At 44.3% G+C, this 27,777-nt stretch overlaps 1 protein-coding gene across 2 annotated transcripts in view; it reads left to right on the top strand.

Moving 5' to 3' along the window:
* Positions 1-5,240: 5,240 nt before the first annotated feature.
* Positions 5,241-27,777, top strand: part of PDE8A (phosphodiesterase 8A) — a 102,665-nt gene continuing 80,128 nt past the window's right edge. For both annotated transcript variants that reach the window (XM_081228466.1, XM_081228465.1), the window contains exon 1: positions 5,241-5,539. In XM_081228466.1, coding sequence (XP_081084592.1) covers positions 5,327-5,539 — 213 coding nt within the window. In that variant the 5' untranslated portion in view covers positions 5,241-5,326. The remainder of the gene's footprint in view (positions 5,540-27,777) is intronic.

The following is a 27,777-nucleotide window of genomic DNA, read 5'->3' as shown; positions in this document are numbered from 1 at the left end:
GTGGGAAAGTGTGGATGGAGCCAGGGAGCTGGCACTGGGGGCAGAGCTCCTTGTTGGGAGTGTAGGAGTCTGAGACGGCAGGAGCTAATAAGGTCATTTTGAGGAAGGGGGTCCACATTAGGTTGTCAATCCTGAGCTCCAGGAGAACCACGCGTACCAAGGTCTGGAGCCAAATAGAGGAGAGAAATGCAGGTGTACGTCTGACTTCTGGAGTGAGAGGACAGCATCTGGGGGCTTCTCTCTGCTGTTCTCACCTATAGGAAGGGCTGCTCCCTCCTTACAGTCCTGGCCTAGGGGCGGATCATCCAGTCCCTCCCTTATCTGAGCAAGGCTGGAACATTCAAACACTGTACTACAGGCTTGGGAGTACAGACAGAAATAAAGATAAGGAGGCCAGGGGCCTGGAGAGGATGATCAACAGAGGCCTTGCACCTGGGGGTGGCTGGATCCCCCTTATCCAGGAGCAGAGGGTATGTCCAAAGAGCTCCCCCTTCTCAATCCCTCAGCTCAGACAGGCTCCATGGTTTCATTTCCCCTCATCCCTTCTGGAGCTGGGGTGGGCTGAGGGGTACATAACTTTTTCACCAAGCAATTCTACTTTTAGGAGTCAACCTTACGGAAAAAGATACATTAAAGGATGTTCACGGCAGCCCTGTTTGTGATATCCTAATAGCTGTGTGTGTGTGTGTGTGTGTGTGTGTGAGTGATATTTAACATAGAAACAGGTCTGGAAGCATATGGTCCAAACTGTTAACAGTAGTTACCTCTACGGAAGGAAGGGAGTGGGGAAGGAAGAGAGCCTCTCCTTTGCCTCTGCACACTTTATATACTTCTGCTGTTCGATTTTTTCTTTTTTACTATTTTTTCTAGCATGTATTAATGTGTAAATTATAAAATGTGTAATTTTAAAACAATTTTAAAATTACATTGTACAAACCTAGGGGCAGGACAGGAATAAAGACACGGACGTAGAGAATGGACTTGAGGACATGGGAAAGGGGATGGGTAAGCTGGGGCGAAGTGAGAGAGTGGCATGGACATATATACACTACCAAATGTAAAACCGATAGCTAGTGGGAAGCAGCTGCATCGCATGGGGAGATGAGCTCCGTGCTTTGTGATCACTTAGAGGGGTGCGATAGGGAGGGTGGGAGGGAGACGCAAGAGGGAGGGGATATGGGGATATATGTATATGTACAGCTGATTCACTTTGTTATACAGCAGAAACTAACCAACATTGTAAAGCAATTATACTCCAAAAAAGACATTAAAAAATTACATTGTACAAAATTCTGAAAGCTAGAGAAGTGAACCTGGTGACGTCTGATGCCACAAATTTGTAGGGGTATTGAACCTCGGGGTCATTTCATTTCCTCCAGCAGTTTCTGGCAGTCTCGGGGGAGGCCTGGAGGAAGGTGGTGTTGAAAGAACCCAGGAGAAGGTGGTGAGCTAAGACGCAGGCGCTCAATAATTATTCTAGGTATCTGATGTCAGTTAGCCCATTTAATCCCTGAGAGGTAGATATCCTTAATCCTAGATTTACAGTAGAGGAAAGCAGCTTGGAGAGAGGATGTATGGCAGGGTTGGGGTTCACACCTCAGGGTGCAGGATCTCTCCCACTTGTGGCTGCTTCAAGTCCAGTTCAATGGGGAAGGCAAGGAGAGGAGTAGAAAACTGAGTGCCAATAGCAGTCTTTGAACGCTGACTCCTAGGTGGAGGAGGAAATAAAGCCAGGAGGGAGCACAGGTGGTAAAAAGGATCAGCTTAGGTGTAAGAGGTGTGGAATCGGAGTCGGTTTGGGTTTTAGATAGAATAAAGTTGTGTGGGACCCTGCATCTTCATGTCTCTCATGAACTGGTGAAGCGGCCATGAGGACTAAGGAGTCTCCTGGGAATGGCCTGTGCTAGTGTGTGAGTGGGGGTCCAGGCTGGCCTCTGTCCCTTGGGTGACTTCTTTCCCGGCCCCACTGACCTCATGCCTGAGACCTCAGAGTAAGAACTGGTCAAGGGAACTTCCCTGGCGATCCAGTGGTTGAGACTTCGCCTTCCAGTGCAGGGCTATGGGGGTGGGGTGGGGTGCCTGTTGGATCCCTGGTTGGGGAGCTGGTATCCCACTTGCCTCCGGCCAAGGAGCCAAAACACAAAACAGAAGCAATATTGTAGCAAATTCAATAAAGACTTTAAAAATGGTCCACATTAAAAAAAAAAATCTTAAAAAAAAAACCAAACTGAAGTTGACCTTCGACTACAATTCTGAGCCTGGTGGGCGTCAAGCAACTCTGCTTGGGGGAATGGATTGGGGGTGGTGGAGGAGTATGTTCTCCTGCGTGCCATGGAACTTCTGGGTACCCACATGGCTTGGGGTGCCTCCTGCAGCAGGAGTGGGATTGTTCGTGAGCCCCCTACATACCCCACAGGCTGGGTTTCTTTATAGGGGCTCAGGAGTCCTGGGTGAGCCAGTGGGTGGCACATGCCAGTGAGGTTTGGGTTAGTTCTGTCATTGTGACCCCCTTTTGTGTCCCCTGTTACTGAGGTGTGGGGAAACTGGGTAGAGAAGTGTTCAGGGACCTCAAGGTGCAGATTATGGCCAGGGAAGGAGGGGTGGGGTGGAACTGATGTCAGGTAGTTGAAGCTGAGATGGGGGTGGCCGGAGAGACTGTGACTTCCTGGAGTGTCCCAGGCCGAGTTACAGAGTATGGATGAAAGTGAGTGGGCGGTTGTCCCTTGTGACCCCAGCAGTGGGCAGAGGACTCATACCGTTCCTGTCTGATCCTGCTTTGTTCTCAGCCTTAGCTTTCTAAGTCTAGGGTCTCCAAATTGCAGAGCTGGAAATCAGTTAACGCTGCTATCCAACAGGTCTCTGGCAGCAGAGAGGGCAAGAGTCCAGCTCGGGACAGCAAAGGGCAGCGCAGGAGGCCAGCGAGGCGGGGCTGGGGATAAGGGTCCCCACCCCGAATTAGAGCAGGGCTCAAGGATTTCCAAGATGAGCCCAGGACACCGAGGTCCTGCCTGCGAAGGGGAGCCAAGAGGGCAGCCTGAAGCCCCCGGAGGAGGCAAGGTCAGTGCTGGGAGTCATCAAGGCCGGGCTTCTCAGTGAGGCGGGGAGGGGAGGACAGAGGGCGTGAGATAGACTTTCAAGCACTCTGACGGTTCAAAGCGTTTTCTTCACCAATTACTCTTTATTTAGAGGAGTGCAGATTCTGCCTGGAAAAATTACGTTCGAAAACCAGCAAAACAGAGGCAGAAAACACTACAGTTGATGGTAAAAACCTTTTTCTGTGTCTTTCAAGACATCTTCTTTGAGCCGCTGGTACTTTTATAAGGCAGGGAGGCACACATAAGATTATTGCTAAATGTGCTTAAAGTTGATAGTGTAAGTCACGTGCCAGTGGTTTGAGCCCACTCGGCTAGTATAGAGGGCCAACAGCACAAAACTGCCCTCGGGTTACCCGGCCTTTCAGCTCTGCTGCCCTGAGGAAACTAAGCGGTGCGCACCTCCGGCCCGGAATATCCGGGCTCGAGGGGCGCCAGGGCTGTGTATCTTAGGCTCTTCTTGAAGCCCGACCCGCCGCAGGGAACCCACCGCCTGAGCCCGTCTGGCAGTCTCAGCGCTGCAGCAGGGACTCCAGCCCGGAGCACGCGTCCGGGTCTTTACAGTAGCTGGGCTGGAGGCGGGAGCCGCGGCACCTCAGGGTCGTTCCAGGGCCGCGCTAGGAAAGGTGTGGACGGCGGGAGAGGAAAGGGACCCGTCGCGCCGGGGTGTCGGCTGACCGGGAGCCGCAGCGAGGGCGGGAGAAAGGGCGGGTCCGAGGTGGGCTGCTCGGGGTACTTGATGGACGCCCAGGAGTGCCACCCTCTAGTTGATCGTGGGAGGGGACCCAGGCACAGAGAGGCTACGTGATTCGCTCAAGGTCACACAGCAAGCCGCTGACGATATGTGTGGGGTGTAGTTCTGCCAACGCGTCTCGCGTCATCACAGTCCTCGCCCGGCACGGCGGACGCCTGGTTCTGCTCCCGCAAGCAAGGAGGCTTTGGGGCCTTGGGCGCCCCATCCTTTGGTTAAGAGGAGAGTAGGACGGCGTCCCCAGCTTGCCCCTAAATGTAGCTTCTTAGCATCCCAGCATCACAGCCTCCCAGTCGCCTGTGTAGGCGGGCGTGGTGCTCCAGGTCTTGGCGCGAGAGGGAACGCACAAGGACTGCGGCCCCCGACAATGACGCCCGGACCCCACCTACCTGCGACCACCCGAACCATAGGTCCTTCCACCGGCCTCATTAATGGCTCAGAGATAGTGACCGTTATCTCTAATTATCTATTAGTCATGCAGTTTCTAAGTTAAGGAGCCGGCATTCGAACCCATTGGTTTGGGCTTTGGTGGCCGCAGGCCGGAGGTCAGAGCCCGAAGGCCCGGGGTGGCAGTGTGTGGCCTTGGGCAAGTGTTTCTCCCCGCAGCCGGGCAGCGCGCCCCTCCCGTCGTGGCCGCGCATGCTCAGTGGCGGGAGGGGCGGGGAGGAGGCGGCGGGCACCCCAGCTGCTTTGCATTGACGCCGGCACCCGCTGGAGGTCACAGCTGGGGGCTGGGCGCGGCGAGCTGCCTGGTAGACCCGGCCGGGAAACGGAGCCGGAGCCACTCCGCCCGCAGCTCCCCGGTGAGCGCCGCTGCTTCAGCGCTTCTCGACGGCACGGCTTCAGATCCGACTGGAGCCGAGGAGGTCTCTCCTTCCCTACCCGGGCGGACGCGGCCTCGCCGCCCCGACCGGCTTCCTCCGGCCCCTACCCCTCAACGGCGAGAGATCTAGGCTAGCTTTCTCCGCCACCAGCCCTCGGACCAGGAGCATTTATTCGCGTGGCGGCAGGCGGAGCGGCGTGGGTGCCCGAGCCTCGAGAGTTGGCGGCTGCAGCGCCGCGGAACGGGAACGGGGCCGTGCGCGGGCGCAGCAGGGAGCTCACCTCCCTCGGGGGACTCGCCTGCTCTCGGGTCGGGAGAGCTCAAATCTCCTCCCCCGAAATTCCCCGGAAGCGCGGTGCGGCCGAGGCGAGCGCGGCGATGTGAGGGAGGCGGCCAGCGGCTCCCACTTCAGGAAGGGCATGTTCGGAGGGGCGGCCGCGGTGCGGTGCCCGCCCCACCGCCCCCTCCCCACCGCAGCAGCTGCTGCGCCCGCACCGCGATAAAAGCGGCGGCCGCACTTCCTGGCGCGAGACCCGTGCTGGCCGCTGCCCGCCCGCGCGGCGATGATACGGCGCTCGCGGCAGCTGCGAGGCGCCGGGCTGGCCCTTTACTGATTGTTTCGTGGCTACCCGCCAGCGTGTCGGCGGCGCCGCCGCCAGCATGGGCTGTGCCCAGAGCATCCACGCTTCCGAGAGCCGGGCGGTGTACCACAGCGGCAACGAGGCCGAGGACGCGCCGGGCCCCGCGCCGCCGCTGTTGCAGCCCGGCGGTCCGCGCCTCCCACCCGGTCAGACGACGGCCGCCTCCGCCCGGTCCTGCGGCTCCAGCCTCGTGGAGTCCGAGCCAAGCGGCGGCAGCGGCAACGGCAACACGGTAAAGGGTGCCGGCGGGTGGGGGCTCCGAGGCTGCGGTCCGCGGTGAAACTCGGGCCCTGCGTTGCGGCAGCTTTCCCGCAGGGACGGGTGGGCTCCCTCCCGGCCGCGGTGCCCTGTCGCCCGGCTTTGGATGACTTTGTCGGATGCCAGCGGACCGTCTTCCCAGGGCAGCGACCGGAGGCGTACCAACCCTGGTCCTGGGGACCGTGCTTAGTAGAGTTGTGCTTAGGACGCTTTCCGAGCCGCGACGTCCGTTCATGGGGCACATCCGACCCGACGTGTCGAGCAGGAGGGACCGCTGTGAACTTGACCCAGGCGCTTGAATCCATTACCTCCCAAACAGTGGGTACAGAGGAACACCCCCCCCCCACAGGATATTCTGGCGCGACCCTGAACGTTAAATCAGTGTGAACTTTGTTCTCTTGGTTCTCGTGGTGGAAAGGGAAGGTCGGCTTGCACTGTGAAGCCGGGGTACTGGACCCTACCACCGTGTTGCGTTTTCCCTCTGTCAGCTTTGCACAGGCATGCAGTTGCAGTTTTCCATTTTGTTTGGGACTATTAAAATGTAATCTGGAACATCAGCTTTGCTTCATTGCACATGTGTTTGAGGTCCACGTTTATTAGCATGCATGTTGTACTTGAAGCATATGTAATTAGAAAATAGTATCAGAAACGCGATTTTTGAAGCATTCAGCAGAACAAAGTTAATTTTTTATTAAGCATTCTTACTGTTACAGTTTGTGAAGTAAGCCTTTCTCCATCCTCCCCTGGAAAATTACCCCAAGCAACTAGGAGGGGGAAGATAAACGCAGAAATGAAAACTCTGTCTTTGAAGAAATTAGGAGATGTCTGAAACCCCAAACCAGAAAATAAGTGGAAAGGGTTTTTGAAAGATTGGACCAGGAGTATGAGAGGAAGTAGACAGAAGACACTTGCAGCTGCAGACCTTAGGAAAAGAAAACTCAAGTAGCAAATAGTACTTTCCAAGGTGAGGGATGCACCCTGGGGTTCAAAACCAAAATGTTTGGTTTGAAATGGTGGAAATGAGTGCACAGGCTGGTGGCAGATGCTTCACTGGATCCAGTTTGATACCAAGATGCAGAGGAGCATGGACTGAAGGAGGACTTAATCGCAAGTAACATTTGTGGGGAGCAGGCTGAGCTGTGGTGACAGGAAGGAGAGGACTCTGCGCTGTGAACAGCCCTCACAGCTGCCTGTCTCTTTGGCTGGAGAGAGAGAGAAGCTCAGGAATACCTTCCCCCACTCTGTGTGTCCACGTATACCATCCTGCTAGAAAAGGAAAGAACACTCCTGTTCCCCTGAACATGGCTCTGGCTCTTCTCCCAAGTGAGTCTTCTTCAAATAACTGGTCTAGAATAAACCGCCTTCAAAAATGAGTAATCAAAAATGGACCAGTTCAGGATCTAGTCAAACATAATTACTTAAAAGAGGATGAAGAAACATGAAAAAAACAGAAAGATGATGATGACCAGCCCTCACTAGAAAAACACTGGCACAGAACAAGTGAAAATTATGACAAAATATTTCACAAATTAAAGAAAAAAGTCAATTTACTGCTGCAAAGAGCTGGAGCACAAATCAGAAATACAGGAGCTCAGGGAAGAAATGGCAAGTCAGTAGGCAAAAAAAACTAAGTTCAAGAAAGAAAGTGAAGGGAAAAATAAAGCCCATCAAAGAAATGAAAGCAAGTTAAAAGTTAACCAAGACAGTGTATAGAAAACAGAAAAGGAGTGAGCGAAGTGAAAACAGAAATAGTTTAGACATATGAATGAAAAGTACAAAAATTCCCTGAAGAAGGAAACAAATAATAGACAAAATAAAAATTTAAAGGTTTCCAGAAAGGAGAATTTGAATCTACAGTTTGAAAGGACGCACTGTATACCCAGGAAAAATTAACATAGAACCGTCAGCATTTCAGTGTATCCCAGTAAAGTTATTGGACTTAAAATGTAAAGAATTATTTGGATGGCCAGACCAAAAGTTCAACTAACTTATAAAAGGGGAAAATTTGGCTGTTCCTTATCATCAATCAACATGGGAGAAGACTGACAAAGTCCTTAAGAAGAGTAAGATTGACCCAAGGATTTTATATTAATTGAAATTGTATTTTTTAAAAAAACTAGTTTTTAAATATAAGAACTTGAGAAAGAATATCTCCATGAACTCTTCTTGAGGAATCTAGTGAAAGACAAACTTTAGTCCACCAAGCGGTAACTGGAAAAACTCCAGCAAAAGAACTGTTACAAGCATTGATCAAGTCTGTTTACCTGTAGGTTAACACAAATTTGGAGATTAGTGCAATAGAACAGAATGTGACGGTTATATGACCTGACAATATGAAATTATCTAACCGAATTTGAGAGGAGAAGAGGAAAGAAAATGGTGGTAAATTTAGAATATTCCTTCCTCATCTTTAATAAGTAGGGTTCAAAGGGTATCATTTAAAGCTAACAGACAAACTACTGGAGGTTTAGGTATATTTAAGAGTACAAAGTTAAACAGGATGTAGTATGATGGACTAAAATAGGACAGTGGAGGGATGGTGCAAGAGAAGAAAATATCTTAATTTTATCTTTTCTCATGGGGGATTAAATAGATACTGTCTAAAGAAATAAAGGCTTTCAGATATTAATAAAAGTAACCAATAGATTAAAAAATAAACCATCTTAAATATCAAAATATACACACAAAGGAAAATGAACAGTCTCTACAAAGGATAACAAAAATAATTGATAGAACTAAGGCCACTATCTGTCATATCAGTAAATATAAATGGAAATTGGAGGTCATCAGCTTGGTCATCAGGAAGTCGAATCACGTACTCTACTAATATGGTTCCCTAACAGAAGAGGCACTGCAGTGGGAGGGACACAGCAGGATACTCCAGAGAAACCACAAAAATGCTCCCTCCATAAGAGAAAAAGCTTTAAAAATCCATCAGGCTCCTAGAGTGAGAAATCATCTAATAGAACCAGTCACATGAGACCTTCTCTCTGGTCCTTTCTTATGCTCCCTGCCTCAGAAACAGCAGCTGGCAGGTAGGGGAGGAAGTGAGGGGGAGAGAAGCAGCACCTGCTTCCCCAAACACGTGCTGCCCCGCAACTGGCCCTGCTGGTGGAGAGAGAATCTTCTTCAGATGAAAACTGAAGTGCTGTTAAGCTACTGGACTGATCGTTTTCCTTTTAAAGTACCTAAACTCTTTTTGAAAGTTAATGCAGTTAATGCATAACTCATCAGTGTACAACTCGATGAATTCTTTTTTTTTTTTTTTTTTGCGGTACGCGGGCCTCTCACTGTTGTGGCCTCTCCCATTGCAGAGCACAGTCTCCGGACATGCAGGCTCAGCGGCCATGGCTCACGGGCCCAGCCGCTCCGCAGCATGTAGAATCTTCCCGGACCAGGGCACGAACCCGTGTCCCCCTGCATCGGCAGGCGGACTCTCAACCACTGCGCCACCAGGGAAGCCCCCTCGATGAATTCTTGTACATGTAACCAGCATCCAGATCAAGAAGTAGAATATTCCAGGAACCTATAAGGCTTCCTGATATTCTCTTTCAGTCACCTACTAGGCTACCCCCACCCCCGCCAAAATATACTGTAGATAGTTTTGCCTGATTTGAACTTTATGTAAATGAAGTAGACTGATCACTTTTAATTACTAAATTGAGGCTGTATTTGTGACTTAATGAGTGTACTGGGTTGAATAGTGTCCTCTCAAAATTAATGTCCACTGGAACCTCAGAATGTGACTTATTTAGAAATAGTCTTTGCAGATGTAATTAGTTAAGACAAGGTCATACTGGATTAGGCTGGGCCCTAAGTCCAGTGACTGTTGTCCTTATAAGAAGTTCATGCCATGGCAGAGGCAGAGATGGGAGTGATGCAGCTACAAGCCAAGGAAAGCCAAACATTCCTGGCAACCACCAGAAGCTGGGAGACAGGCGTGAAATAGCTTCTCCCTCAGATCCTACAGAAGGAAGCAACCCTGCCTACACCTTGATTTTGGACTTCTGGCCTCCTGAACTGTGAGAGAATAACTTTCTATTGTTTTAAACTACCTAGTTTGTGGTAATTTGTTACAGCAGCCTTAGGAAACTCATAAAATGCAACTCTAGGACTTAGTATTAAGAAAGAGAGGGCAGAAAATTTATGAGACTTGTCCTCATTTTAGGAGTGGAGGAAGCACTACTTCCATTAAACAGGTTTAAAGCCGGAAAATGACTTAAAGACACTTTTGTTTACCCTGCAAGAGCCTTGCATATTCAATGTACCAATTATAGAAGCAAACTATTGGCTCACTGGAATATCAGACTCTCAAATGTCACCTTCCAGGAAGGGCAGTGGAGATAAGACTTTCCTCAGATTTATTTCATGCATTGCATTCACTACCAAGCTCTTTATTCTGAGTCCCATGTTCCCAAGCACATTCACCTCTGGAAGTGGGTTCTGTGAGAAGTTCTTCAGGGATTCCTGATGGGGCCCTGTCCTCAGACCCACCACAGGTCACAAGCCCCCAAGTTCACATGCCCTCTCTGCCATGCAGTACATAAAGCTAATCCAAGTTAAAAAAAGGCCGTAAAAACAAAACCACGTATTCAAACTTTTCGTTCTCTCCTGTTAAAAGTCTTCCTTCAGACCACCTATGGTATGGTGGGTTAAGCCAGCTCTCTCCATGGATCTGCCCCACAGTGTCATTCTCTTGAAAAGTATTCAGTGTGCTAGGAATCTGTATGTTTCCTCAAGTCCTCAGCTACCTGTTTACTGAAAACTATTTAGGAAAAATTAACATATAATTGGTGAAACTAGCTACTTATAGAAGTCGTCTGCCCTAATTTCATTTCTGAGGGTAATTCATGAATATAGCTTCATGTTTTAGATTTATTCCTTATCACTGCCATGTATGTTTGATACCTTATCTAATACTTTTTCTAATAACTCTTTTAAAAATAATTAATTAATTAATTAATTAATTAATTTTTTGGCTGCTTTGGGTCTTCGCTGCTGCATACGGGCTTTCTCTAGTTGCAGCGAGCGGGGGCTCCTCTTCCTTTGCGGTGCGCAGGCTTCTCATTGTGGTGGCCTCTCGTTGCAGAGCATAGGCTCTAGGTGTGTGGGCTTCAGTAGTTGTGGCATGTGGGCTCAGTAGTTGTGGCTCACGGGCTCTAGAACGCAGGCTCAGTAGTTGTGGCGCATGGGCTTAGTTGCTCCGCAGCATGTGGGTTCTTCCCGGACCAGGGCTCAAACTCGTGACCCCTGCATTGGCAGGCAGATTCTTAACCACTGTGCCACCAGGGAAGCCCTCTAATAACTCTTTTTACTGGGAAAATTTTAAATCAGCATGGTAAAATTCAAGTTTCATTTAGCTTGATACATAAAGATATTTTGAGTATATATAGATATACATTCAAAATTTATTATTAATCTCCAAAATAGTTTTGCTGTTATTTGTTATTGGTCTTACAAATTTTTCTACAAAATCGCGTCACATCCTAACCTTTTTTTTTTTTTTTTGCGGTACGCGGGCCTCTCACTGTTGTGGCCTCTTCTGTTGCGGAGCACAGGCTCCGGATGCACAGGCTCAGCGGCCATGGCTCACGGGCCTAGCCGCTCCACGGCATGTGGTATCCTTCCGGACTGGGGCACGAACCCATGTCCCCTGCATCGGCAGGCAGACTCTCAACCACTGCACCACCAGGGAAGCCCACATCCTAACATTTTTATATGAGAATTGTGCCTTTGAATGAACTAGAGAAGGCTTACTTCCAGTTTTTTGTATATCATGCTTTCTTTTGAGATTCAATTACGTGTGCTCAAAACCAGTGCTGTTTTTCACTTATTATATGTTATAATTTAATGGCAAACAATTTTTCAAAAGGAGGTCAGGCACTTTCTATGATATCTAAACAAAATGTTGACAGTAGCAGTTGACCTGGAGAGCCAAAATACCCAGAGTAGCAACAAGACAAGAATCTAATCAAGCAGAACTTCTCTTGAGTATTTGGCTAATTGAGAAGACACTCAACTGTAACAAAATTAAAGATTGGATCATTTCTTTGGAGACCTTTGAGAGAGAGGTAGAATAGCCATTCAGCTATTCAGCTATCTTCAGGAAAGCTATTCAGCTATCTTCAGGAAAGATCTCACAGTGAAACTGGAAAGAGAACAGAATGATATAATATAAGCCTATCAGGAAACCTAGTCAATCTTGATTTTACTCCAACAACTGGGATTTATTCTTTTCTTTTTTTCCTTAGGTATTTCCTTTAGGAACATTTATTATGAAAACATGGGGAAATGTTGGGGATTATAGTTATTTAGTAATTGAATTCAGAATTCAGTAATTCATTCAGCAGTTACTGAGCACTGTACTTTCTTAGGTTCCAGTTTTATGAAAGTGAATAGAACTCAGAAGCCAGTCTGGTAGGGGAGACAAGTGCATATGATCCCACTGTGATGAAGATAAACCCAGGATGCCTTGGAAACACATAGGTGTGGCAGCTCATCCAGATAAGGGTTGGGGCCAGAGGCATAGGTAGAGTTTCTCCGTGATTGGGTTTAGAAAGATGAGGAGGAATTAGAGGAGAAGAGGAAGAAAGCAGGAGTGTGCCACACTGAATGAGTGACATGGCCACGGCAAGCGAAATGGGCTTTCAATGAGTTCTAAGTGGTTGGGGCAGCTGAAGCTTAGGCTTCAAGCACTACAGGAGCCTTGAATGCCATATCAGAGTCCAGGCTTTATGTAGGGCAATGTGGAGCCCCTGAAGGATTTTACATGTAACTATATTTATGGGTCATATATTTCACTCCTTTTGAAACGTAGCATTCTGATGTTTTTCTGCTTTGGATTAACATGCATTCCTCACCCCCTCCCAACACCAACAGTATACAGTTTATCTGTTAAATTCAGGTAGTGATGACAGAAGGAAGATAGAACTGACTTTTTTGTCTTGCTGTTCACACCGTTAGTACAAGAGACTGTTTAAGTGTAATAGATGTGAAATGAGCAGAAAGATATTTTGAAATGTTTTGTGTTAGTTCTTTATGTATTTTTGTACATCCTGTAAAAATATGTCATTCCCTATATGTTTTCAGGCACTTGTGAAACTTTAGGGGTATGAATTCCTTTTTAGGACTTGTGTGGATGTATTCTCATTATTAATTATTACTGAAGTGAAGAGGAAATGATATCAGCAGATGTGTGGAGCTTTTATTTGCACTGAATACACTATTCATTTAGACAAAAGGATCATTTCTCAATTCAAATCAGAATATTCTAATTTAAGGCCTAAATCAGTTGTGTCATAATCGCTATGGAAACAAAGCTTTCTACTGTGTAGTAATTGCATAAATAACTCATTTCCCCTGGTAGATACACAAATTGTAGATGCATATGCTTTTTCCATTCTGTCAAGAACTCTCTTAAAATAGAAGAGACTTTAGCCAATGATTTAGCTTTAGCTATGACTTTAGCCAATGTTTATATGTTTTACATAACTTTAAACTTTATATAAAGTTTAAAATAACTGTTCAAATTTCCTGCTTACATGCATTTTTGTAAAATTGTTAAGACTTCAAAATTGTTGATGAGCTCACTTTCTTTTCCTGATTGAAATTCTGACGCAGAGGATTGAATTGTCCTTCTTAGTCCTTAGCATATTAACATCACCTGCCTGTGCAAGGCTCTCTCCAGTTGGGTTGTCTAGTTTTGTCTCCCTGATCTTCAGGCATTCATTATATATTATGGGTATGAGTCCTTTGTCAGTTATATGTTTTGCAAATACGTTCTCCCATTCTGTGACTTACCTTTTTAGTCCCTAGGGTCTTTTGATGAACAAAATTCTTAATTTAAAAATCTAGTTTATCAATCTTTTCCTTTATGGTTATTGCTTTTGGTGTTTAAAAATCCTTGCCTACTTCCCAAGGTTCCTCTCTTTTTTTGTTGTTTGGTTTATTTCTATCTGGTTCTCCACTCCCTCCGTGCCCACCATTCTCATGTGTTTAATGTATGTCATTTTGTTTTTATGTGTTCTTATAAAGTATGTACAGTTAATGTGCTTATGTATTTTAATTTATGTAAGTGGTATTGTATTACAGATCCCATTCTGTTTTCTTACTTTTTTCACTTAACATATGCTTTTAAGATCTACCATATTGGAATTCCCTGGTGGTCCAGTGGTTAGGACTCTGAGCTTCCACTGTAGGGGGCAGGGGTTCAATCCCTGGCCGGGGAGTTAAGATCCTGCATGCCACACAGCGTGGCCAAAAAAAAAAAAAGAAAGAAAGAAAAGAAAGGATCTACTATATTACTGTCCCCCAGGTAGACATACCCATATTGCTTGCAATTCCCTGCCACTACGCATAACCCTGGATAGGCATCTTTGCACATGTCCCCTTAAAGATCTATGTGAATAGACCCAAAATTCTCACTTCTGGGACATAGGGTATGCATAGGCAGTTTTGGCTTAACCTTAGTAATTGGTTCCTGAACATCACATACTCTAAGTGAAAATTTCAACTAGGAGTCATTTCTAACTGTTTTGAGTGGGAAAAATTACAGTTCATTATAAGTCAACTCAAAACCCTGAACTTATTTCCTAAAGCATAACTGTAACTTACTAAACCACTGTACATGAATAACAGTCTTGCATATTAGAATGTAAAATGCTTAAAATAACACTTTCTAATCACCAATAGTTATTAACAAGTGGTTGCTTTGAAGGCACTAATAAGGTCAATTTGCCTGCCCCCCTTCCCTCCCCTCCCCCATAACCTGTCAAAGGAAGCAGAGAGCGGTCTCAGGGAGGATGGTGCTGGGATGCCCTCTCTGCACCAGTTTCAGAGATGACATTCCCTTTGACACTCCCTGCTTTCCAGCACGCTTATGCATTTATGACTATGATCTAACAAGTATATTCGGGTTGTAAATTGAGACTTCCTGCACAGAATTTTGTTCAAACTGTATTAGACGTCTGGTTTCCAGTTCTGTACATAAGGAGCTTGGAAGTCAACACTCTGTCCTAACAACAATTAAAGTTCAACAGACTGAAAAATTAACTATTCTTAAATCCATAATAGAGGGGAAGACACAGGGTAAACTATTGCCCCCGAGATTGGATAACTAGGCAAATACAGGGAGTCACTGCTTACCAGAGACTCATGTGGAGAAACCTCCACACCAAACAGTGCCAGGTAGGAAAACCTGAACTGTGACTGGTGAATTACTGGCAGCTCAGTGCAGGTAACTCAGAGTTAAAATCTCCAGGGGAACCGTGGCATGGCGGCCCCCACAACATTGTGAGATTTACCTGCAGGAGCTTGACCAGATTTCCACAGTAAATAGCAGAAAAAAATGTTAGCTGCAAGAAATCCACTTTAAATATAAAAGTGCATATACATTAAAAGTAAAGTGGTTAGAGAAAGATGTACCATGCTAACACTAATCAAAAGCAAGCAGACTAGCTACATTAATTTCGGACAGGGCAGACATCAAAGTAAGGAAAGTTATCAGGGATAAAGAAGGGTACTGCATATGACAAAGAGGTCAACTCTCGAAGAAGACATAACGATTCTTGATGTATATGCACCCAACAACAGAGCATCAAACTGCATCAGGCAAAAACCAATAGAACTGCAAGGAGAGATAGTGGATTCTTCTATCACAGTAGGAAACTTCAGCACCCCCTTTCAGAAATGGACAAATCCAGCAGGCAAAAAACTATGGAACGACATAGTTGAACTCGACAGTACCATCAGTTAACTGGATAAAATTGACATCTATTGACTACTTTATCCAGCAACAGCAGAATGTACATTTTTCTTAAGCTCGTATGGAACCCTCACTAAGATAGACCACATTCTGGGCCACAACACCTTAACAAATTTAAAAGAATAGAAATCATACAGTGCCTGTCCTCAGACCACAATGGAATTAAACTAGAAATCAATAATATAAAGGTAACTGGAAAATCCCAAAATATGTGGAGATTAAACCGTACACTTCTAAATAACACATGGGTCAAACAAGAAATCTCAAGAGAAATTTTAAAATATTTTGAACTAAATGAAAATGATAACACAATTTATCAAGATTTGTGGGATGCGGCAAAAGCAGTGCTTAGAGAAAAATTTGTGGCATTGAATACATATATTGGAAAAGAGGAAAGGTCTAAAATCAGTAATGTAAGCTTTCACTTTAGAAAACTTAGGGAAAAGGAAGAGCAAATTAAATCCAAAGTAAGCAGAAGAAAAGAAATAATAAGAATTAGAGCAGAAATCAATGAAATTGAAAACGGGAAATCAGTAGAGAAAATCCTTGAAACCAAAAGCTGGTTCTTTGAAAAGATCAATAAAATCTATAAGCCTCTATAGAATGCTGGCTAAAAAAGAGAGAAGACACAGATGACTAATATCAGAAATGACGGAGTAGACTTGACTGCAGAGCCCACGGAAACTGAAAGGTTAGTAAAAGAATACCGTGAACCAGCTCTGTGCCCACACATTTGATTACATAGATGAAATGGACAAATTCCTTCAAAGACACTATCTGCCAAAACTCACGTGAGAAGAAATAGATCTGAATAGACCTATATCTATTGAAGAAGTTGAGTCAGTAGTTAATAACCTTCCACAGCAGAAAGCACCAGTCCCGTATTGTTTCACTGGTGAATTCTACCAAACATTTTTTTTAATTAGTATTTTCTATTGGAGTATAGTTGATTAACAATGTTGTGTTAGTTTCAGGTGTACAGCAAAGTGATTCAGTTATACATATACATGTATCTATTCTTTTTCAAATTCTTTTCCAATTTAGGTTATTACAGTATATTGAGCACAGTTCCCTGTGCTATACCATAGGTCCTTGTTGGTTATCTATTTTAAATATAGCAGTGTGTACATGTCAATCCCAAACTCCCAGTCTATCCCTCCTCTACACCCTTCCCTCCTGGTAACCATAAGTTCATTCTCTAAGTCTGTGAGTCTGTCTGTGTTTTGTAAATAAGCTTATTTGTATTGTTTTTTTAATAGATTCTGCACATATGCAATATCATATGACATTTGTCTTTGTCTGACTTACTTCACTTAGTATGATAATTTCCAGGTCCATCCATGTTGCTGCAAATGGCATTATTTCATTCTTTTATTTATTTATTTGGTTGCACTGGGTCTTAGTTGCGGCTGGTGGGCTACTTAGTTGCGGCTCGTGGGCTCTTTAGTCACAGCTCACCAGCTACTTAGTTGCAGCACGTGGGCTTCTCAGTTGTGGCAGGTGGGCTCCTTAGTTGCAGCTCGCCACCTCCTTAGTTGCAGTATGCGGGCTCCTTAGTTGTGACATGCGAACTCTTAGATGTGTCATGCACGTGGGATCTAGTTCCCTCACCAGGGAGGATCAAACCTGGGCCCCCTGCATTGGGAGCATGGAGTCTTATACACTGCGCCACCAGGGGAGTCCCATTATTTCATTGTTTCCAATGGCCGAGTAATATTCCATTGTATATATGTACCATATCTTCTTCTTCTTCTTTAAAATTAATTAATATATTTTTGGCTGCATTGGGTCTTTGTTGCTGCGTGCGGGCTTTCTCTGGTTGCGGCAAGAGGGGGCTACTCTTCGTTGTAGTGTGTGGGCTTCTCATTGCAGTGGCTTCTCTTGTTTTGGAGCACGGGCTCTAGGTGCTCGGGCTTCAGTAGTTGTGGCACACGGTCTCAGTAGTTGTGGCTCACGGGCTCTAGAGCACAGGCTCCGTAGTTGTGGTGCACGGGCTTAGTTGCTCCACGGCATGTGCGATCTTCCTGGACCAGGGCTCAAACCTGTGTCCCCTGCATTGGCAGGCAGATTCTTAACCACTGCGCCACCAGGGAAGTCCATGTACCACATCTTCTTATCCATTCATCTGTCAATGGACATTTAGGTTGCTTCCATGTTTTGGCTATTGTAGACAGCGCTGCAGTGAACATTGGGGTGCATGTATCCTTTCAAACTGTGGTTTCCTCCAGATATATGCCTAGGAGTAGGATTGCGGGATCACATGGTAGCTCTATTTTTAGTTTTTTAAGGTACCTCCATACTGTTCTCCATAGTGGGTATACCAGTTTACATTCCCACCAACAGTGTAGGAGAGTTCCCTTTTCTCCACACCCTCGCCAGCATTTCTTGTTTGTAGATTTTTTGATGATGGCCATTCTGACTGGTGTGAGGTGCTCTCTCATTGTAGTTTTGATTTGCATTCCTCTAATAATTAGCAATGTTGAGCATCTTTTCTTGTGCCTCTTGGCCATCTGTATGTCTTATTTAGAGAAATGTCTATTCAGGTCTTCTGCCCATTTTTTGATTGGGTTGTTTGTTTTTTTGATATTAAACGGCATGAGCTGTTTGTATATTTTGGAGACTAAGCCCTTCTTGGTTACACTGTTTGCAAATATTTTCTCCCATTCTGTGGGTTGTCTTTTCATTTTGTTTATGGTTTCCTTAGCTGTGCAAAAACCTTTGAGTTTAATTAGGTCCCATTTGTTTATTTTGTTTTTATTTCCATTACTCTAGGAGATGGATTGAAAGAGATATTGCTGCGATTTTTGTCAAAGAGTGTTCTGCCTATGTTTTCCTCTAAGAGTTTTATAGTATCCGGTCTTAAATTTAGGTCTTTAATCCATTTTGAGTTTACTTTTGTGTATGGTGTTAAAGAATGTTCTAATTTCATTTATTTTTAAGTGTAGCTGTCCAGTTGTCCCAGCACCATTTATTGAAGAGACTGTCTTTTCTCCATTGTATAGCCTTGCCTCCTTTGTTGTAGATTAATTGACCATAGGTGTGTGTGGGTTTATTTCTGGGCTTTCTGTCCTGTTCCACTGATCTGTATTTCTGTTTGTGTTCCAGTACCATACCGTTTTGATGACTGTAGCTTTGTAGTATAGTCTGAAGGCCGGGCGCCTGATTCCTCTAACTCTGTTTTTCTTTCTGAAGATTGCTTTGGCTATTCGGGATCTTTTGTGTCTCCATACAAATTTTAAGATTTTTTTGTTCTAGTTCTATGAAAAATGCCATTGGTAATTTGATAGTGATTGCACTGAATCTGTAGATTGCCTTGGGTGGTTTAGTCATTTTGACAATATTGATTCTTCCAAAGAAGGACACTACATAATGATCAAGGGATCAATTCAAGAAGAAGATACAACAATTATAAATATATATGCACCCAATATAGGAGCACCTCACTATATAAGGCAAATATTAACAGTCATAAAAGGAGAAATCAACAGTAACACAATAATAGTGGGGGACTTTAACACCCTACTTTCATCAATGGACAGATCATCCAGACAGAAAATCAATAAGTAAACACAGGCCTTAAATTACATATTAGACCAGATGGACTTAATTGATATTTATAGAGCATTGCATCCAAAAACAGCAGAATGCACATTTTTCTCCAGTGCACATGGAACATTCTGCAGGATTGATCGTGTGTTGGGCCACAAAATGAGCCTCAGGAAACTTAAGAAAATTGAAATCATATCAACCATCTTTTCTGACCACAGCACTTTGAGATTAGAAATCAACTACAAGAAAAAGGCTGTAAAAACCACAAACTCATGGAGGCTAAGCAGTATGCTACTAAACAACCAATGGATCACTGAAGAAATCAAAGAGGAAATCAAAAAATACCTAGAGACAAATGAAAACATAAGCACGATGATCCAAAAACCTATGGGACGCAGCAAAAGCAGTACTAACAGGGAAGTTTATAGCAATACTGTACAATCTTATCTCAGGAAACAAGAAAAATCACAAATAAACAAACTAACCTTATACCTAAAGCAACTAGAGAGAGAAGAAGAAACAAAACCCAAAGTTAGTAGAAGGAAAGATATCCTAAAGATCAGAGCAGAAATAAATAGAAACGAAGAAAACAATAGAAAAGATTAATGAAACTAAAAGCTGGTTCTTTGAAAAGATAAACAATATTGATAAACCTTTAGCCAGACTCATCAAGAAAAAAAGGGAGAGGGCTCAAAGCAATAAAATAAGAAATGAAAAAGGAGAAGTTACAATGGACACCACAGAAATACAAAGGATCGTTAGAGACTACTACAAGCAACTATATGCCAATAAAATGGACTACCTGGAAGAAATGGACAAATTCTTAGAAAGGTACAACCTTCCAAGACTGAACCGGGAAGAAATAGAAAATATGAACTGACCAATCACAAGTACTGACATTGAAACTGTGATTTAAAAACTCCCAACAGGGGGCTTCCCTGGTGGCGCAGTGGTTGAAAGTCTGCCTGCCGATGCAGGGGACACGGGTTCGTGCCCCGGTCCAGGAGGATCCCACATGCCGCGGAGCAGCTGGGCCCGTGAGCCATGGCTGCTTAGCCTGTGCGTCCAGAGCCTGTGCTCCGCAATGGGAGAGGCCACAACAGTGAGAGGCCCACATACCGCCGAAACCAAAAAAAAAAAAAACCTCCCAACAAGGGAATTTCCTGGCAGTCCAGTGGTTAAGACTGTGCTTTCACTGCCGAGGGCCCGGATTCAGTCCCTGGTCGGGGAACTAAGATCCCGCAAGCTGTGCAGCAGCACAGCCAAAGAAAAACAAAAACCAAAACCTAAACCTCCCAACAAACAAAAGTCCAGGACCAAATGGCTTCACAGGCGAATTCTATCAGCATTTAGAGAAGAGTTAACACCTCTCCTTCTGAAACTATTCCAAAAAATTGCAGAGGAAGGAATACTCCCAAACTCATCTGTGAGGCCACCATCACCCTGATACCAAAAACAGACAAAGATACCACAAAAAAGAAAATTATAGGCCAATATCACTGATGAACATAGACGCAGAAATCCTCAACAAAATACTAGCAGTCTGAATCCAACAATACTATAAAAGGATCATACACCATGATCAAGTGGGATTTATCCCAGGGATGCAAAGATTCTTCAGTATTCGCAAATCAATCAGTGTGATACACCACATCAACAGACTGAGGAATAAAAACCATATGATCACTTCTACCAAACATTTAAGGAAGAAATTATACCAGTTCTCTCCAATCTCTTTCAGAAGATAGAAGGAGAGGGAATACTTTCTAACTCATTCTCTGAAGTCAGCATTTCCCTCATGCCAAAACCAGACAAAGACATTACAAGAAAAGAAAACTGTAGACCAACATCTCTCCTGAACATAGATGCAAAATTTTTCAACAGAATATTAGCAAATCAAATAAAAAAGATATAGGGCCTCCCTGGTGGTGCAGTGGTTGAGAGTCCGCCTGCCGATGCAGGGGATACGGGTTCGTGCCCCGGTCTGGGAGGATCCCATATGCCGCGAAGCGGCTGGGCCCGTGAGCCATGGCCGTTAAGCCTGTGCATCCGGAGCCTGTGCTCCGCAACGGGAGAGGCCACAACAGTGAGAGGCCCGCATACCGCAAAAAAAATAAAAAATAAAAAAAATAAAAAATAAAAAAAATAAAAAAGATATAAACAGACCCAGGTAAACAAGACTGGTCCTACATCAGAAAATTAATCCACAACATCAACTGACTAAAAAAGAAAAATCACATGATCATATCAGTAGATAGAGAAAGCATTTGACAGAATCCAAAACCCATTCATGATAAAAGTTGCTCAGCGAACTAGGAGTAGAGGGGAACTCCCTCAACTTGATAAAGAATATCTGCAAAAAACCTACAGCTCATATCATACTTAAATGGCGAGAAACTTGAAGCTTTCCTGTTAAGACCAGGTACAGGGTAATGATGTCCCCTCTCACCACTTCTTTTTAACATCATACTGAAAGTCCTTGCTAATGCAAAAAGTCAAGAAAAGGATATAAAAGGTATACAGCTTGGGAAAGAAGACATAAAACTGTCATTGTTCACAGATGACATGATTGTCTGTATAGAAAATCCAAAACAGACAGAAGAACTCCGGAAACTAGTAAGTGATTATAGCAAGGTTGCAGGATACACAGCTAATATACAGAAGTCAATTGCTTTCCTATATACTAACAATGAGCAAGCAGAATTTGCAAATAAAAGCACAATACCATTTACATTAGCACCCAAAAAACAAATAAAAACTTAGGTATAAATCTAACAAAATATGTGCAAGATCTATATGAGGAAAACTAAAAAATTCTGAACAAAATCAAAGATGAGCCAAGTAAATGGAGAGATATTCCATGTTTGTGGGTAGGGAGGCTCAATACTGCCAAGATGTCAGTTCTTCCCAACTTGATCTATAGATTCAATGCAATCCCAGTCAAAATCTCAGCAAGTTACTTTATGGATATTGACAAACTGATTAAAGCATTTACATGGAGAGACAAAAGACCCAGAATAGCTATACAATATTAAAGAACAAAGTTGGAAGCCCAGAAATAGACACACATAAATATAGCCAACTGATCTTTGACAAAGGAGTAAAGGCAATACAATGGAACAAAGATAGTCACTTCAACAAATGGTGCTGGAACAACTGGACAGCCATATCCAAAATAATGAATTTAGATACAGATGTCACACCCTTCGCAAAAATTAACTCAAGGTGGATCATAGGCCTAAAAGTAAAATGTAAAATTAGAAAACTCCTAGAAGATAACATAGAAGAAGACCTAGATGACCTTGGTTATAGTGATGCTTTTTTAGATAAAACACCAAAGATGTAATCCATGAAAGAAATAATTGATATGCTGGACTTCATTAAAATAAAAACTTCTGCTCTGTGAAAGACAATATCAGAAGAATTAGAACACAAGCCACAGACTGGGAAAAATATTTGCAAAAGATGTGTCTGATAAGGGACTGGTGTCCAAAATATATATATAAAGAACTCTCAAAAATGCAACAATTAGAAAATGAACAATCTGATTAAAAAATGGGCCAAAGACCTTAACAGCTACCTCTGAAGAAGATATACAGATGGCAAATAAGCATATGAAAAGATGCCCAACATCGTGTGTCGTCAGGGAAGTGCAGATTAAAACAACAGTAAGATACTACTCTGCACCTATTTAAATGGCCAAAATCTGGAACACTGACAACACCAAATGCTGACAAGGATGTGGAGCAACGGGGTTGGAGGGTGCAAACAGTGCTAGGGGGAATGCAAAATGGCATAGCCACTTTGGAAGACAGATAGGCAGTTTCTTAGAATACTAAACATACTCTTATCATACGATCTAGCAATTGCTCTCCTTGGTATTTACCCAAAGGAATTGAAAACATATCTATACAAACACCTGCACAAGGATGTTTATAGCAGCTTTATTCATAAGTGTCAAAACTTAGAAGCAACCAAGATGTCCTCCAGTAGGTGAATGGATAAATTTTGGTACATCCAGACAGTGGAATATTATTCAATACTAAAAGGAAATGAGCTATCAAGCCACAAAAAAGACATGGAGGAACCTTAAATCCGTATTACTAAGTGCAAGAAGCCAATATGAAAAGGCTACATACTTGTATGATTCCAACTATATGGTAGTCTAGAAAAGCAAAAAACTATGGAGACAATAAGAAGATAAATGGTTGCCAGTGGTAGGGGGTGGGGAGAGATGAACAGGTAGAGTACAGAGGATTTTTAGGGCAGTGAAAATACTCTATAGGATATTATAATGGATACACATCACTGTATATTTGTCCAAACCCATAGAATGTACAACACCAAGAGTGAACCCTAAGGTAGAGTATGGATTTGGGGTGATTATGATATGTCAGTGTAGGTTCATCCTTGGTTAAAAAATATATTGTCTGGTGAGTGATGTTAATGATGGCAGAGGCTGTGCCTGTGTGGGGGCAGGGGGTATAATGGAAATCTTTGTACCTCCCTCTTAATTTTGTTGTAAACCTAAAACTACTCTGAAAAAAGTCTTAAAAATATATTTAGTTTGGAGGATGTAGATATACATTTTAAAAATATAAATACTAGACAACTTCTGGTCAAGATTTTACCTTAGGACTTCCTTGGTGGTGCAGTGGTTAAGAATCCGCCTGCCAATGCAGGGGACACGGGTTCGAGCCCTGGTCTGGGAAGATCCCACATGCCGCAGAGCAACTAAGCCCGTGTGCCACGGCTACTGAGCCTGCGAGCCACAACTGCTGAGCCCACGTGCTGCAACTACTGAAGTCTGCACACTCTGAGGCCTGCGTGCCACAACTTTCAGTTTGGAAACCCACTTTCTGTCAAAACCTACGTTTTTAGCTTCCATACCTAGTAAGGATTTCTTCATTGCTCTAGAACCAAACCAGGGGCATCGTGAATGCTCATGCATCCCCTTTCACTAGTGATAATGGCTACTAGCTATGGAGCACTTAACTGTATGCCAGGCACCATGCAGAGAGCTGCATATCTGTTACTCATTTCATCTTCACAGTCACTAATTTCCAGGTGAGATTTAGCAAAGTGAAGAAACTTGCCTAAAGTTACAGTTTTTTAGGGGAGAGGGGTCAGAGTTCAAACCACTATGTGTCCCACCTCAGGAATACTGGTGAAGGGAAGTTTGGATGATTCTGGATAATTCACTGTGTTGCGTGGGTTGTCATTCTCAGTGTAATCCCCTTCAGACAGCATTGAGGTCCATTAAGCAAACCCAGTAAAATCTAGGCTGGGGCTTGCAGTTGTGTTGGTGGGAGTGGTCAGGTAGGCGGGCAAGCAGCTGTGGAGCCTTCTGAATAAGGCTCACTGCTGTCTGAGTGTGCAGGGTGTGAGATAAACATGACTGATAAATGTAAATACGCCTGAAATAGACTTGTCCCAGAGAGAGGCAGGATGCTCATTTATTAGTTGGAATATTCCTTCTGATATCTAGATGATCCATGCCTGCTGGATTCAGTGTTTCTCTGGGAGGGAGCTGAATCGATAACACTGAGTTCCCAGCCTCTGGCTTCCCTCTGCTGGGCTGCCTGTACGCCCTACCCTCCTCATTCTGACGGGAAGATCCAAGTGGTCAGTCTTCTCTTTCTGGAGGGGCTGGGGAAGAAGTAGACTCGGTCTTGCCTCCATGATGTTATAGCTAGATTTCTGCAGTTGTATTTGAGGATTCTTAAATTTCACTGACACAGTGAAAGAGAGGCTCATGGGTTGGGTTAATCCTTCAGTTGGCTACCCTCAATTTTTCTGGGTTGATCTGTTTTCACCTTCAGAGGCAGTCTTCTTGCAGGGTTTCTAGAAAACCTTTATTTCTCCCCTGTATCAACTACATTTAATATAATATTTAAGAAGTGGGTCCTATTTTGTACAGTATTTCAAGGTACTGTGATGTTAATGGTTCTTATTAGAGATTACCCTAAGTGCTCTGAAAGAAACAGCTCTTTGGAAAAATACAGTTGTTTTTTGTTTGTTTCTTTTTTTGTGGTACACGGGCCTCTCACTGTTGTGGTCTCTCCCGTTGCGGAGCACAGGCTCCCGACGCGCAGGCTCAGCGGCCATGGCTCACGGGCCCAGCCACTCCACGGCATATGGGATCTTCCCGGACCGGGGCACGAACCCGTGTCCCCTGCATTAGCAGGCGGACTCTCAACCACTGCGCCACCAGGGAAGCCCGGAAAAATATAGTTTTAAAAATGCCTCTCTGTGTGTAAAATTATAGTTTCATAGCAAAAACTTCTTGGAAAAACTTTTCTGTAGATATTTAGAATTTATTGGGCATTTGCTCACTGTCAGGAATTGTGATAAGCTCTTTAAGTAGTTCATTTAATCCAGACACCATTTTTTGCCCTGCACTGTGGGTTTGGGAAAAAAGGACCTGAACAGTTTCACCCTAGCATGTGACTTGATTTTGGCATCCAATTGAGGTAACATATAAAAGGCTTCTTGTAAATATGTGCTGTTTAAATTGACTGAAGGGCATATTAAGACCAGGTAAGGGGAGAAAAAAGAGACTGGGACATTGAGGATGGATAATGGAGTATTTTGCTTGCTCTGGGAGAAGGACCAGGGGAAGCGGCTAGGAAGGAGCTTTGCCTCAGGGTAGATCTTGGTGCCATCTTGTGGGTGGATCTGGAAAGGACCAAGCAGATCCACACCAGCTTCTACTAGGATGCCCTGCAGAACCCCAAATTTCCACATAACACTGACATAAAACTTCAAGTCAGATATCAGAATTCTGGTCTGGGAATCGATGGATTTGATTGTGTTCTGTCCATCAGCAAGTCCTGATCACTCCACCTGCAAAACACACCCCAGATTCATCTACTCATCTCCGTGGCAACTGCTAGGCCAGGCTACCATCCTCTCTCACTTGGACTACTACAGAAGCTTCCTTACTGCCTCTTTGCCTCTACTCTCACTCTCTCACTGACTGTTCTCCACAGGTAGCCAAAGGGATCATTCATTCATTTATTTTATTATTATTATTATTATTGGCTGCACTGCACGGTATGCAGGATCTTAGTTCCCCGGCCAGGGGTCAAACCCGGGCCCCCTGCATTGGGAGCGTGGAGTCTTAACCACTGCACTGCCAGGGAAGTCCCCAAAGGGATCTTAAAAAAATAAAAATCAGATCATATCATTCCCTTGTATAAAACTTTCTAGTGGCTCTTCATGAAATTTAGAATAAAACCCAGTTTCCTTGTTCTGGCTTAGAAAGCTCCGCATCTTACAGCTCCTGCCTAGCCGTGAGCTCATCTCGGCACTCTTCCCCCTCCTTTCCTCAAATGTCCACCCTGTTCCCACCTTAGGTCCTGCGCTCTGCCTGGTGCTCCCTCCTCCACTCCTGGCGTGGCTGACTCCTCGTCATTCAGATCTCGCCTTCCACAGTGCCCCCTCAGAGAGGCCTTCCTTGACTCTGATTCAAAACAGCAACCCAGTTACTCTCTGTCAAACCCCTCCCTGCTGTGTAGCAATATTATCTGTCTTGTTCTCTGTTGAATGCCTAGTGCCTAGGAAACCATCTGACACACAGTGAGTGTTCAACAAAGATTTGTCAAATGGATGGATGCTGCTTTCCAGGTTCTTGGTCTTATTTCAGCTAGATGCAGGTTAGGGTCAGGTAACTTTAGGCCTTTCCCATTGAAGGATGAAAAGACCACAGGGGGCTTCCCTGGTGGCACAGTGGTTAAGAATCCACCTGCCAATGCAGGGGACACAGGTTCACGCCCTGGTCCAGGAAGATCCCCCATGCCGCGGAGCAACTAAGTCCGTGTGCCACAACTACTGAGCCTGCGCTCTGGAGCCCGCGAGCCACAACTACTGAAGCGCACGCGCCTAGAGCCCGTGCTCTACAACAAGAGAAGCCACCGCAATGAGAAGCCCGCGCACTGCAACGAAGAGTAGCCCCCGCTCGCCGCAACTAAAGAAAGCCTGCGCACAGCAATGAAGACCCAACGCAGCCAAAAATAAATAAATAAATTTATTATTTAAAAAAAAAAAGACCACAGGAATTAAGTTCCTGTAAATTGGGCCCAGTTCCCACCATTGCCACTTACCAGCGCTTTAATAATACGGCTCTGAGCTTCAGTTTGGTCATCAATAAAATGGAGTTAATGAGCTTCCCTTACTCATAGGGTAAGGACTAAATTGGATTTAAATATGATTGGAAGCAAAGTCTTTAGCACATACTAGACACCTTCTTTCTATATTAAATCTGCACCATGTTGTCATAATTTTTAGCACATACTAGACACCTTCTTTCTATATTAAATCTGCACCATGTTGTCATAATTTACGTTTTCCCCTCCTTCTACTCAGGACAGTGTAGGCATTTGGTCTTTGCACTCCCAGTACCTACCTCTGTGCTTGGCTTATAACATAGTAAGTGGTCCACAAATTTCTGGGTTAATTTTGACTCTCCTCACCTAAGAACTGGTGTCTCCTGACTCTTGTCCAGGCTGTGCCCCTTTGATCAATTTACCACTCTTTGCCCAGAGAGAGACAAGATGGCCACTGGCTGTACAGGGAAAGCCTGGAGGGATAGTATGGCTCAAGACAAAATCTGATTTATGTCTTTGCTATAGTTCCTAGGCTTGTAAACAATTAATATAAATCGATCCCAGCATAGCTTTCTGTTTCTAATAAAGGGATGTAGGAAAAAGATAGATCACATGATTCTTTTGTGGTTCCTAGTGCTTAGGCTTTTCCTAAGATTGCTTCCTTCCTTTGTGTTCCTTTACAATATAAAATATATATGAAAATAGTTTGAAAACTGGAAATGCTGTATTATATACATGTGTATATGTATAAGCTGGTATGAGTATGATTTTTAGATAAATGATTGGTTCAAA

The sequence above is a fragment of the Mesoplodon bidens genome (genome assembly GCF_964165515.1).
Source record: "Mesoplodon bidens genome assembly, chromosome: 3".
Classification (NCBI taxonomy): domain Eukaryota; kingdom Metazoa; phylum Chordata; class Mammalia; order Artiodactyla; family Ziphiidae; genus Mesoplodon; species Mesoplodon bidens.
This window is presented reverse-complemented; position numbering and strand designations above follow the sequence as displayed.